We start from the raw sequence: 13,634 nt of genomic DNA, 5'->3' as shown, positions 1-13,634 counted from the left end.
TCCACCAGGATTCCAAGGGGACGGCGGGGAGGCAGCCTGGTCTACACTTCACCACCGCAGACCACGGATTCCCCCTGCCGTTGGTGCAGTCGCTGCCGCTTGGGCCTGCCTTTTGCCGTGCGTGCTGCCTACAGCGCCCGGCAGGGGCGGTGGGGAGAGGAGAGTAAAGCCGTGGGCTCCAAGCCCAGCTGCTGGATGATGTGGGAGTCCGGGAGGTGGGCCCCCTACAGAGGGGCTGGCCCAGGCCAGGAGCCCCTTGTGCAGCCCCCTCCCGTTGGCGCAGGGAGCAGAGGGGGCAGGGAAGTGCCTGGAGAGGCGGGGTCAGGCTACGCCACACACATGGCTTTGACGGTCACCTGCCCTCTCCCAGTAGGATGGGGACACCATTCTTTCAGGACCCTCTCAGAGCAGGGAGTCGAGAGAATCAAAAACTGTAAGAGGTGATGTGCTCTGTGATGACAAAGTGCTTTGTAAACTGTCGTATGCCCGGTAAACTGCAAAGCCTGTGTAAACTGTAATATGCCCGGTAAGCCCTGGAGCACTTTGCAAGCTGTGGTGAAATCTGTGAAAGACCGAGTCCTTTGTTAGGTGCCGCCTGCCCAGCCAACCACAGGGGCTCTGGACGCTGTGAGGTGCCCCATCGACTGCAGAGTGTCTTGTAACTCTGTGTGCCCTCTACCCAAACCTGAAGACGGGCCTGCTCCAAAGGGCCCCGTGAGCTGGGAGCCTGGAAAGTGCTTCACAAACTGTATGGTACACTGTACCCTGTGAAACACTGTAAACTACAAGACACTCCATAAATGACAAGACCCCTTATAAACTGTCAAGTTCCCTGAAGTGAAAAGTACATTTCAGACAGGGAGCACAGTGCTGTAATTGCACATGTAATCCTCGGTAGGCTTTGTAAATTGTAATGTTCCCTATAAACTAGAGCAAAGTCTCTGTAAACTGTAAAGTGCCACCGCATGTGAGGGGACGCTCTTCACAGTTGTGCCACTTGATAGCATGCCTACCTTAGAAGAGGCAGGAGGTAGCCTTTCAGTGGCAGGAGGGGCAGGCAGCGGAGGGCCAGGGCACAGTGTCAGGAGACCTGGGTCTCTCCTCGCATCAGCTATGCCCACCAGGCCCCCTCCAAGGAGGATACTGTGAAGGGTGGGCCCAGTGCCAGGGAGGAGCCAGCTGCCACCAGGCCCTCCCACAGTGATGCCGCTGTGAGGGAGGGCCACTCGCCCTCGCCAGCTGTTCACGCCAGCATCCACCCTCCGCCCAAGGAAACCTACCAGGGGCCTTGTTCACCCTGTCCTCAGGCACCTTGACAGCTCTTACAGAGAGGAGTCAAGCCAGGCCTGGGAAGAGGGTGCAAGCTCTGTGTGTGCAGGGACAGGGCGTGGCTGAGCCGGCCCTCCAACCTCCACCCCTGTCCTAAGGGGCCTCCCCACCTCCACACCCAGGCAGCTCCCCTAACCAGCCATGGAGGTTCTCAGCAGGGCTCTGGTTTGTGGCACTGTGAGCCTGCTGCCGGCTTGCCCTGGGTCAAGCCACTCTGTTAGGGGAACTGGAGACATGTGAGGTGTGCCAGGCCTGGTTGGTGAGATGAGACTTGTGAGCTCGTGGAGAGAAGACAATAGAAGCCTGCCAGCATGAGGCGGTGCCCGGGCTCTCTGTGTGTTAGCAGGTCACTGTGGACCAGTTCTTGAGGAGTCCTGGCAAGACCAGCTGGAGCGGGGGCCCAGCGGAAGGAGAAGCAGGCACTGGATAGGCAGGGGAAGGGCATGTCAAGGAAGGCTTCCGTGACCCGATCATGCAAGCAGTGGGGAGCCATTGAAGGTTCCTGAGCTGGGGGAGAGGCTTGATCAGCGTTGGGCTTTAGATTCATGAACCTGGTAGGGACTGGGTTGGGGCTACCAGGGTGTTAATAGGCTTGTCAGAGGAGCAGATGGTATGGATGAAGGTGGTTTTAAAGCCACTTCTGGGACTTCCCCAGCAGTCTAGTGGTTAAGACTCCACGCTTTCACTGCAGGGGGTGCGGGTTCAATCCCTGTTCGGGGAACTAGGATCCCGCATGCCCGCGCCTGCATGGCCTAAATAAATAAATAAATAAAGCCACTTCTCTCCCGGACAGGGGGACCTGAAAGAGCTGATTGGAAAAAGGCCACCTTCCTACAGTAGACCAGGGGCTAGATGTAGGGGGCTGGCCTCGATGCCACAGGGAGGAGGGGGGCTTCAGTCTGATGAGGACCAGCCCTTGGTGACACTATCCTTTTCACTGAAGTGAGTACAAAGGTTTTTTAAATTGCTGGAGGGGCTGGCCTGTTATAGACCCCCAGATGGCCTTCCCTGCTTATCCCTGAGCAAGGATGGTCTTGGCATGCATCTCCAGACTGTTCTTCCAGGAAAGCACCTGGCCTACTGTCAGCAGGAACAGGAGTGTTCCCGTCACCCCAAGAGGATGGCCGTGTGGCTTCACTGGCCTAGCCATTTGCGTTCCTTGATGCCCCATCATTTGGTTCATTCGTTCGTTCACTCATACCTACTGTGCCAGGTTGCTAAGATCAAGTCCTCTCCTCAGGTGATTGGAGGCTGACTCACAGAGCTGTGAACCCTGCACCAAAATAAATAGAGGAGGGAATCACTCCTTCTCCAAGAGTTCAGGGAAGGCTTCCCAGAGGAGGTGACACAGGAGCCTGGCCTTAAAAGATGAGTACAAGGTCCAGGAGAAAAGGAGAGGGAAAAGGCACTCCTGGCAGGGGATTGGATGGCACGGCACACTTTGGGACCTGGGAGCAGGATAGCTGTGGATTTAGTGAGGCTACCAAGAGGGGCTGTTAGAAAAACGTGCCAGTGGTTTGCGCCAGATTCTGATGGGCCTCGAGCTGGGCGTCACTCCAGAGAGCTGGGGCTCACCCCTGCAGAAGCTGCGGAGCCATAGACTGGTTTTAAGCAGGAGAGACAAGGCCCGATCCAGGAGGACAAGCCGCTGGGCAGCAGCGTGGACATTGGCCATGTAACGCTGGAAGCAGGGAGGCCAGGGAGGAGGCTTGTGCCCTGGAGGGGTGCTTCAGGATGGGCGGGACTGAGGGGCCGGCTGTGAGCCTAGCTTAGGGAGTAGGTGCTCAAAATTGCTTGTGGTATGAATGAATGAGTGACTGAACAGGGAGGAAATTTAGGGGGACCATGCTTCTTCCTGGGCTTTTCCCTTCTGCTCCCCAAGCACCCTCTGCCACCCAGAGAACCCAGGGTCCTCCTCCCCATCCAGCCTGGGCTGGGGCCCTGCAGGGGTTCCCAGAGGAGACATCCCCCTCTGCCCTCTGGGACCAGCAGGGATGGAGGCCAGCGCCCCTGGGCTCAGCCCAGACACCTGCACCATCCGTGCAGGACCTGACTTCCCAGGCCCCCTAGGCCTCCAGCCTGGTGTCCAGTGCGGTGCTGCGCAGGGTGGCTTGGACTGAGTTGTGTGGGGCAGGGGCAGGCAGCAGAGGGCGGGTAGAGGAAGGCGTCAGTTTGCAAACATTGTGAATACACCCAGCCTTTGTGACCCTGTTTTGGTATTTCTCCACTTTTAATTTTTCTAGGGCCCTTGGAATAATGGAAGAGGCCCCCTCCGCCCCCTTGTCTCTTATCTCTGAAATGCCCTGCCTTGAGCAAGTGGCATGCAGGGTCGGGTGAGGCAGAGGCAGGGGTGGGGGCACATGAGCTCTGTAAACATGAGAGTGAACGAAAAGGCCAGCGCTGTCCCTTCCACAAGTCCACTCTCCTTTCTGCCCTTGTCGGTGGGACAGGGACAGAAGCCCCTGAGCTGCCTGTCCCCTGGGGCTGCTTGATGCCCAAAGCCACCTTGTCACTGGAAAGTGCTTGTTGTCAGTGAATGGCTGCAGAGCCTTGAGGTGTGGTGCAAAGGTGAGGAGTGAGCACGGGAGAGGCTTGGACAGAAAGGTGTTGTCTCATGACTCTAGAGGCCAGAGTTCAGATTGAGGTGTGGCTGCCACGCTCCCTCCAAAGGTGCCAGGGGAGGATCTGTTCCAGGCCTCTCTCCCTGCTGCTGGGAGCTCCTTGGCCGTGGCAACACTACTGTCGTCTCGTGACATCCCCCATGCCTGTCTGTGTCCACACTTCTCCCTTTTATAAGGACGCCGGGTAGATGAGATGATAGGTCACGCCACTCTGGTGTGACTTCATGACTTCATCTTTTTTTTTATATATATAAATTTATTTATTTATTTATGGCTGCATTGGGTCTTCGTTGCTGCGTGCGGGCTTTCTCTAGTTGCGGTGAGTGGGGGCTACTCTTCGTTGTGGTGCGTGGGCTTCTCATTGCAGTGGCTTCTCTTGTTTCAGAACTCAGGCTGTAGGCCCACAGGCTTCAGTAGTTATGGCGCACGGGCTTAGTTGCTCCGTGGCATGTTGGATCTTCCTGGACCAGGGCTCGAACCCGTGTCGCCTGCGTTTGCAGGCAGATTCTCAACCACTGCGCCACCAGAGAAGTCCCCATGACTTCATCTTCACTCATTATTTCCAAATGAGGTCACATTCTGGGGTCCCGGGCATTAGGACTCCAACTGAGAATTTGAGGGGACGCAGTCAACCCGTAACACGGTACACGAGGACTTACATGCTGGCCTCCTGGCCTCTCTCTGCTCGCTCTGCGGGGCCCCCATGGCAGGCCTATCCGGTGGTCAGCACTGGGCGTACGGGTGTTGCTGACACAGGGTTAGGGCAAGTCCAGCCTTAAACAGAAGCCAGGGAAGCTGAGCTCAGTGAGTCTCCGGGTCCCCGGGGGTCCTCCCTTCACCCGCCTCGGGAGGAGAGGCATCTGTGCCCTTTCCTCTCGGAACTGGAGCGTTGAAAGGACAGAGCCGAGCGAGGGTGGCTTGCCCAGGCCCCCCAGCTCTGGGCCCCCTCTGGCTGGGCCTCCGCTGAGCACTCCCTCCCCTCCCAGCCTCCCCTGCAGCATTTCAGCCTCCACCCCAGGCCTGGAGGACCCTGACTCGGCCAAGACAGCGGTGTCGGGAGACATCCAAGGAAGCCTTTCCTCGTTGGCCTTGAGGAACAAGATGGAGGAGCCCTCCGCTGAAGCTGAGAAGAAGTAGGTGGCCACCCCCGCCCTGGGATCAGGGGCCTCCCCTTGGTTGGCAGAATGGGTGTGGCTCACAGCAGGGCCCCTGGCTCCACCACAGGCCACAGAGGCCACGAGGGGCTAAGTGGCCTTGGGCAAGTCACTTCCCCCCGGGTGCGGGTCCTCCAGCAATCCCTGACGTCTGGCCCGTTTTATCAACACAACGTCCAGCTGGCCGTCAAGGCTGCTCCCTGGAGTTGCTGGCAGTGTTCTGGGTGGTGGAGATGGAGGCCTTTTGTAGACTTCTCGGCAAAGCCCCACGGCCCAGACCCATTGGTCTGAGAAGGGTGGAGACTGCCCGCTGCCTCCCAGCAAGAAACTTCCTAGACCCGTCAAAAGTCCAGTGCGCTGGCCGCAGTAACTGCGAAGCAAATCATGTTCTGCAAGGGTGTGAAAATCACACATTTCTTTTTTTAAAATTATTTATTTATTTATTTATGGCTGTGTTGGGTCTTTATTTCTGTGCAAGGGCTTTCTCTAGTTGCGGCAAGCGGGGGCCACTCTTCATCGCGGTGCGCGGGCCTCTCACTATCGCGGCCTCTCTTGTTGCGGAGCATAGGCTCCAGACGCACAGGCTCAGTAGTTGTGGCTCACGGCCCTAGTTGCGCCGCGGCATGTGGGATCTTCCCAGACCAGGGCTCGAACCCATGTCCCTTGCATTGGCAGGCGGATTCTCAACCACTGCACCACCAGGGAAGCCCCACACATTTTTCATGAAGATAGAAAAGCAAAACTGTGAACACCCAGAAAGGTCACAGGTTCCGCCGGGACCCCCAGGTTGGAGCAACACCCAGAGGCCTCAGCTGCGCAGGCAGCAAGGCCCGCAAGGCCCACCCTCCTCGCCCAGGCCCAGGAGGCTCCAGGTACCACCAGACTAGCCCTCTCTACCCGTTGCCCCGCATCTGCTTCTCTCTGTTTTGGTTTTTAGACTGGTACAGCCTGAAGTGGATCTGCATCCTCTTAGCAGAGCCAGGAGGAGCAGTAAGAAGATAACCACCTGGAAGAAACAGGCCTCCAAGAAGTGATGCCACCCCATGGCCACCCGGAGTGCAGCCTGGCCATGGCCCCTCCCAAGCCCATCCTGGGCCCCCCAGCCCTGCCTCTCCAGCCTCCCACCCCTTCTCTGAACTCTGCCTAATAAACAAGCGTGCCTCCAGCATCCGGGTGAGGCCGTGGGATGGGCTGGCCCCTGCAAGGCCAAAGGCCCTGACAGCCCTGTTCCAGGCCGAGGCCTTAGAAACGCAGTGCTTCCTCTGTGGCCAGTGAAGTTAGCCCAAGAATCTCCCAAGGAAACGAAGGTCTTCAAGGGACCAAGCCAATGACACATTAACCCTGGGGAGGTCGTGGATGGGACTAAACTGTGCCCTTCTGCCCTTTGCTGGGTGGGGAAGGGCTCAGATTCTGGCCCATGTGGAAAACAGGGTGAGAGGGAGAAGAGGGAGCAGAGAGACAGAGAGAAAGCCAGGTGGGTGGGAGAAGAAACAAAAGGAGAGATGGAGAGCCATGAGAAGGGAGAGTGTGGGAGGAGAGGCATTGGGGGCGGAGGGAGTGGAGAAACAAGGGAGGAGGGAGACTAAGGGGCAGGGGGTCGGGAGGGAGAGGGGCATGGAGTGGGATGGAAGGGTAGTGACAGGCCACACCCACAGGCCCTCTGGTGGCACTGGGAAAGCCAGAGCCCGTGTGGCTTCCATGCACTGACGTCCCCTTTTAGCCCAGTCTCAGTGCCCTTTGGTGGATTAGACGCCCCTCCCTGAGTTGACAGCCTGAAGGATCCTTACCAGCATCACTGACCCAGAGATGGCAGCCCCCTCTGGTGTGCTGATGACTCCCTGGCGGCACCTGAGTGGGGCAGAGGTCACAGCAGCTCTGGGCCTGCGTGTCCCAGGCTCCCGAGAACCACTTCCCAGCAGGGTGAGGACCCCAGAGCGACTGCCTTGTTCTGCAAGCCTGGAAGAGAGAGATTTCAGGCCCTGGTCCGTGGGCAGCATTGGGTGATGAGCTCTACACGTGACTACTTGTGCTCCCCCTGTAAGTAGATGCTTCTTAAATTCAGTTCTTTGATGTTTAATTTTTATCCTTTGTATCATTCAAAGGCTTTTTTTGAATTATACATTTGTCCCCCTAGAAATGGATCTGAAATGATGTGCTGTGTTCATAAGCCCGCATCCTCTGAACTTAAGGGCCTGATAGTTGTTAGGGGTCCTGGGCGTCTAACCACTCTCCCCTCCTCCCCTCCTGAGCACAGGGACACAGGAGGACCGGAAGGCAAGGGGAAGCACGGTCCACCTCTGTCCTGGCACACAGGCACCCTCCAGCCTCTCAGGCAGGAGTCTGGTGAAGGTTGGAATGGAGACGTCAGCTCACCTCTTACCTTCCACCCCAAATCCAACTTTAGGGCCTGCACGCTCAGCTGTGCACTTCAGAGCTGTGTGCACAGAGAGCACAGACCTGTCTCTAAAGGATGGGCCTGGACCCAGCCCAGGGTGCTTGCCACACTGAAATGGGGCCAAAAGTGAGGTGGTGTGAACAGGGGTGCCTCCCACTGGTGGAATGGGGCTCTGCGAATGTCCAGTCCTACCTAATCAAACTGTCTCCTGAGTAGGAGGGAGAAAAAGGGGAAGCCCCCTTCTCCACGGAAACACCAGGAGAGGCGGATAAGGCTTCACTCCCCCAGCAATGCCCTCAACAAACCAGACATGGTGGGAAGGTGTGAGATTATCTGAGGAAGTCATAACTCTTGTCTTGACTAGAATAACGGGTATTTTCTTCAAGCTCCCTCCCGTCATCTTCCTTGGATATAGGGAGGTCCATGGCTTCCTAAAGCAAAAGTTGTGGCATAACTGAAGTGGACACTCCAGAGATGGCAAACAGATGGCACACATGCTGCTGCCATTCACCCCAGGCCCTTGCAGGCATCATTAATCAATCACAGCACTCTCAACCCTGGTGATGCCTAAGATTCCATCTTCAGCTCAAAGGGGCAGGCAGCCACTACCAATTAACTACCATACTTTGCCATCCTTGGAGTAGCCCTCTCCTCTACCTAGGCCTCAGTTTTTAGGAAGACTTTTTTAAAAATTTATTTTATTTTATTTTATTTATTTATTGTTTCTGGCTGAGTTGGGTCTTTGTTGCTGTGCGCGTGGGCTTTCTCTAGTTGCGGTGAGTGGGGCTACTCTTTGTTGTGGTGCGCAGGCTTCTCACTGCAGTGGCTTTTCTTGTTGTGGAGCTTGGGCTCTAGGTGCTCTGGCTTCAGCAGTTGTGGCTCGCGGGCTCTAGAGCGCGGGCTCAGTAGTTGTGGCGCACGGGCTTAGCTGCTCTGTGGCATGTGAGATCTTCCCGGACCAGGGATCAAACCCATGTCCCCTGCACTGGCAGGCAATTCTCAACCACTGCGCCACCAGGGAAGCCCAGGAAGACTTCTTAGAGGAAATGAGGGTGGAGTTAGAGCCAGAGCCTAGAAGGTAGGTTTTGTTAAGCCTTGCTGTGTGCTATCTATGCCAGCAGAGAAGTAAGGGGTGATCTGATTACTCACCTCCCTTGCCTGGCGGAAGCAGACACAAATCCTCTCACCCTGTCAGGGGGACATGTAATGATCAGTAGCTCCAAGACCTCTGGGAAAGAGGAGCAAGATCTCCCCTTATTACTGAGCATGTTTTCCCAATTCTTTTTCAAGGTGACCCAGTAGAAGTCCTAGGAGAGAGGAAGACTATCCACAAATAGATTGAGTCAAAGAAAAAACCAGAAGGAAACCCAGGGATCAGCATATCTAATGTCTCACTTTATAAAAAGGACTGAGGCCCTGAAAAAGGAAGGGACTACCAGAGCCATACAGTCAGCACGTGGTAGGCAAGATCCCGTGCCAAATCTACTCTTTCCCCACTCCATTCCTCTGTGTGGAGTTGGACCCAGGGCCAGAGGGAGGAGAAACCAGGAGGGCAGCAAGACAAAGGTCAGGCCCCCATTTCCAGCAATGGTACGGATTAAATGGCCTGAAAAAACTATCCTGTTAAAAAACACATAGAAATATTGAATAACATAAATCAAATATCCCTTTAATTGCATATTGGAGCTCACAAAGTAGTAAGGAAAGGCATCAGGGGCTGAAAAGAGGACCTGGGAAACCAAGTGGTACACAAGCGCTAAAACCACAGCTGTCCTGAGGCTGTTTTGATCCCAGTGACCCAGAACCTGGGCTTTAATGGTTGTAGGGAGACATGAAACAAAGACTTGACCTGAACAAGATGCCAAGCTTTAAATAATGCTCCCAAATATAGATCTGGGACCTTTGATACACACAAAATGACAAGAGAACTTGAATGTCTCAGTCAGGAAAAATTGGTTTAGTTGAGGATCCTTCCAAGAATGTACAACCCACGTCTGCCTTCCCAGAGATTTCAGGCTTTCATGTATATATAGTATGTATCTGAGGTCTGAGAAACCCAGTTAATAGCACCCCATGCAGCATGCCTGGCAGAAGCAAACACAAATCCTCTCTGATGATGTTCACTCTCAACCTAGACCTCATAGGATTCCCACAGAGAGAATCCAGTTGAACGTGAGCTCACAATCCAAAATTTAAAAGTACAAGCCAAAGTGAATGAAAACAAATATCAAACACTAAATTAGACATCTAGGACTTTAGATATTGGCAGTGTCAGACAATAAAAAAATGAATATGTTTCAGTGTTTAAATAAACAGAAGGATCTGAAAATGTATGCAAGGAAGAAGATAAATATCATGAAACAAAAAAAAAGATGGAATGAGTTTTGCTTCCAGACATGTTGGAATAACTGGTACTGGAGATATCCTCCTGACACAGCCAACCAGGACAGGAGAAACAAAGTGAGTTCTACACCGCCCCCACCCCCCAAGCTTTCCACCAGAGATGCTTTCTGGATCATGGTGCAAGAAAGGAGAATTGAGGCACATGGTGACAGTATTGCCGAACTGAGGAGAGAAATCAGAGTTTGGGCAGATAGTAGTGAATGGAATTTGGGTGCAAATTCAGAAGAGGGAGCTATGCAGAGAGGGTTCTAGGAGTCTGCATAGGGGTCTTTTTGAGTCTCAGCTGAATGCTAAACTGCACGTGCTGAGGGTGTGGCTTCATGAAGCCAGGTAAAGAACTACAGGGAGCTGTGAACTGAGGGTTGGGAGATGTTCAAGTTCTATCCAATCAGAAGACCTGGAGACCCCAGAGGAGTAGGGATAAACTAGTCTTAGAAACAATCCTTGACAAAACAATAGGGACAGAAAAAATAGATAAGTGGTTGCCTGTGGGTAGGGGAGGGGATGACTACAAAGGGCATGAGGGAATTTGGGAAAGGGGGGGGTGATGGAATTACTTTATATCTTGATTATGGCAGTGATTATCTGTATACATCTGTCAAAACTCACGGAAGTGTATACCTAAAAGGGTGAATTTTTTTACTGTATATAAGTTGCATCTTAGTTTTTAAATTATAAGAAAACAAGCCTTGAAGGATCAAGCTGATCTTCAAGTAACTTGAACTGCCTGAAAAAAGCCAACTCTCTTTGAAGGAAAACAATACAATACAGACACAACATAACAGAACAACATAACATAACATCTGGCATGCAATTAAAAAAAATATGTGAAGAAGCAAGAAAATATGAGCTAAGACCCGAAAAAAAAAGAAATCAGTCAATAGAAACAAACCTAGAAAAGATAGAAGTAATGCAAGTTGCTGACAAGGTCTTTAGAAGAACTATTATAAATATTTTAAATGATTTAATAGAATACAATGAGAGAAATGGAAACTACAAAAACACATGGATGAAAAATTTGAAAAATATGTTGGGTAAAAATAATGTTAGATTAGATGCTGTAGAAGAAAAAAATCAGTGAATTTGAAGACAGGACAATATAAAATAGCCAAAATAAAGTTCAGATGGTGAAAAAGTCTGAAAAAAATGAACAGAACCTTAATAACCAGTGAGACAACATTAAGTAGTCTAATATATGTATAATTTTGGGGACACAAAAGGAAGAGGGGGAAAGATGGTTAAAAAAAAATTTGAGATAACCCTGACCAAAAATTTTCTATACTTGATACAAGAATCTCAATGAATCCCAAGCAGGATAAACACAAAGGAAACACCACCAAGGTATCATACTCAAATTGGTGAAAATTAATAAGAGAAAAGCTTAAAAAGAATCACAAAGACTCATTATATACTGAAAAAATATATGAAAAATATGATTTTTCATCTAAAACAGTGTGAGTACTAAAAGAAAAAAGGCAACTTACAACTTTTATATCCAGCAAAAATATCCTTCAAAAATAAAGTAAAAAAAAAAAAAAAGTACAGTAAATGTGAATGGGTTACTCTCACCAATCAAAAAATAGGGACTCTTACATACACAAACTTGTATATGAATGCTCATAGCAGCATTATCCAAAAAGTGGAAATGACCCATATGTCCATGAACAGATGAATGTGTAAACAAAATGTGGTATAGCCATACAGTGGAATATTATCTGGCCATTAAAAAAATAAAATACTAATATATCCTACCATATGGATGAACCTTGAAATCATTATGCCAGACACAAAAAGCCACATGTTGTATGAATCCACATACATTAAATGTACACAATAGAGAAATCTCTAGAGACAGAAAGCAGATTAGTGGTTGCCAGGGAATGGAGAAGAGGAGGGGATTTTAGACCGGAGAGTGATTGCTTAAAAAGTCTGGGCTTCTTTTGGGGGGTGATGGAAATATTCTGGAATTAGTGGTATGGTTGCATAACATCGTGAATATACCTGAATGCCACTGGACTGTACATTTTAAGGGGTTAAAACTGTGAATTTTATCTCAATTTTTAAAAAACCATTGCTGAGAAAAATTAAAGACAAATAAATAGAAATATATGATTTGTGTATTAGAAGACTCAGTATTTTTTTTAATTAATTTATTTTATTTGTTTATTTTTGGCTGCATTGGGTCTTCGTTGCTGTGCGTGGGCTTTCTCTAGTTGCGGCTAGCAGGGGCTACTCTTTGTTGCGGTGCATGGGCTTCTCATTGCAGTGGCTTCTCTTGTTGCAGAGCACAGGCTCTAGGCGTGTGGGCTCAGTAGTTGTGGATCGCAGGCTCTAGAGCACAGGCTCAGTAGTTGTGGCACACAGGCTTTGTTGCTCTGCGGCATGTGGGATCTTCCCGGACCAGGGATCAAACCCATGTCCCCTGCATTGGCAGGTGGATTCTTAACCACTGTGCCACCAGGGAAGTCCCAGTATTGTTTTTAAAATTTATTTATTTTATTGAAGTATAGTTGATTTACAATATTAATTTCAAGTGTACGGCATAGCAATTCAGTATTTTTACAGATTATACTCCATTAAAAGTTATTACAAGGTAATGGCTATAATTCCCTGTGCTATATAATGTATCCTTGTTGTGTACCTTTTTTATACATAGTAGTTTGTATCTCTTAACCTCATACCTCTAATTTGCCCCTCCCCTTCCCTCTCCCCAATGGTTAGTTAGGAAACAAACTAACTGCTAGTTTGTTTCCTGTATCTGTGAGTCTGTTTCTGTTTCACATATACATTCCTTTGTATTATTTTCTAGATTCTACATATAAGTGATATCATACAGTATTTGTCTTTCTCTGTCTTATTTCATTAAGCATAATATTCTCCAGGTCCATCCACATTGTTGCAAATGACAGAATTCCATTCTTTTTTATGGCTGAGTAATATTCCAGTGTGTGTGTGTGTGTGTGTGTGTGTGTGTGTGTGTGTGTGTGTGTGTGTGTGTATCACATCTTTCTCCATTCATGGGCACTTGGGTTGCTTCCATATCTTGACTGCTGTAAATAGTGCTGCTGTGAACATTGGGGTGCATGTATCTTTTTGAATTAGTGTTTTCATTTTTTCCATATATATACCCAAGAGTGGAATTGCTGAATCATATGATATTTCTATTTTTAGTTTTTTAAGGAACCGCCATACTGTTTTCCATAGTGGCTGCACAAATTTACAATCCCACCAACAGTGTACTAAGGTTCCCTTTTCTCCATATCCTCTCTAACATTTGTTAATTGTAGACTTTTTGATAATAGCCATTCTGACAGGTGTGAGGTGATATCTCACTGTGGCTTTGATTTACATTTCTCTAATAATTAGCAATGTTGAGCATCTTTTTATGTGCCTGGTAACCATCTGTATATCTTTTTTGGAAAAATGTCCGTTCAGATCTTCTGCCCATTTTTTTGATTACTTTGTTTGGTTTTTTGATATTGAGTTGTATGAACTGTTTGTATATTTTGGATATTAACCCCTTGTTGGTCTCATCATTTGCAAATATTTTCTCCCATTCCATAGGTTGTTTTTCATTTTATCAATAGTTGACAAAAAGCTGTGCAAAAGCTTTTAAGTTTAATTAGGTTCATTTGTTTATCTTTGCTTTTATCTTTGCTTTTATCTCTGCCTTAGGAGACAGAACCAAAAAATATTGCTATAATTTATGTCAAAGAGTAATTTGCTTATGTT

General features: G+C 49.8%; 1 protein-coding gene across 1 annotated transcript in view; it reads left to right on the top strand.

The window, feature by feature from the left end:
• C11H3orf20 (chromosome 11 C3orf20 homolog) overlaps positions 1-6,138 on the top strand; it is a 78,662-nt gene extending 72,524 nt beyond the window's left edge. The window contains exons 14-15 of the mRNA XM_036870202.1: positions 4,949-5,083; positions 6,042-6,138. Of these exons, the coding sequence (XP_036726097.1) occupies positions 4,949-5,083; positions 6,042-6,138 (232 nt within the window). The remainder of the gene's footprint in view (positions 1-4,948; positions 5,084-6,041) is intronic.
• Positions 6,139-13,634: the final 7,496 nt, after the last annotated feature.

This window comes from Balaenoptera musculus, chromosome 11, assembly GCF_009873245.2.
Source record: "Balaenoptera musculus isolate JJ_BM4_2016_0621 chromosome 11, mBalMus1.pri.v3, whole genome shotgun sequence".
In the NCBI taxonomy this organism is placed as follows: Eukaryota; Metazoa; Chordata; class Mammalia; order Artiodactyla; family Balaenopteridae; genus Balaenoptera; species Balaenoptera musculus.
Note: the sequence above shows the minus strand (reverse complement) of the source record. Positions and strands in the feature narration are given on the sequence as shown.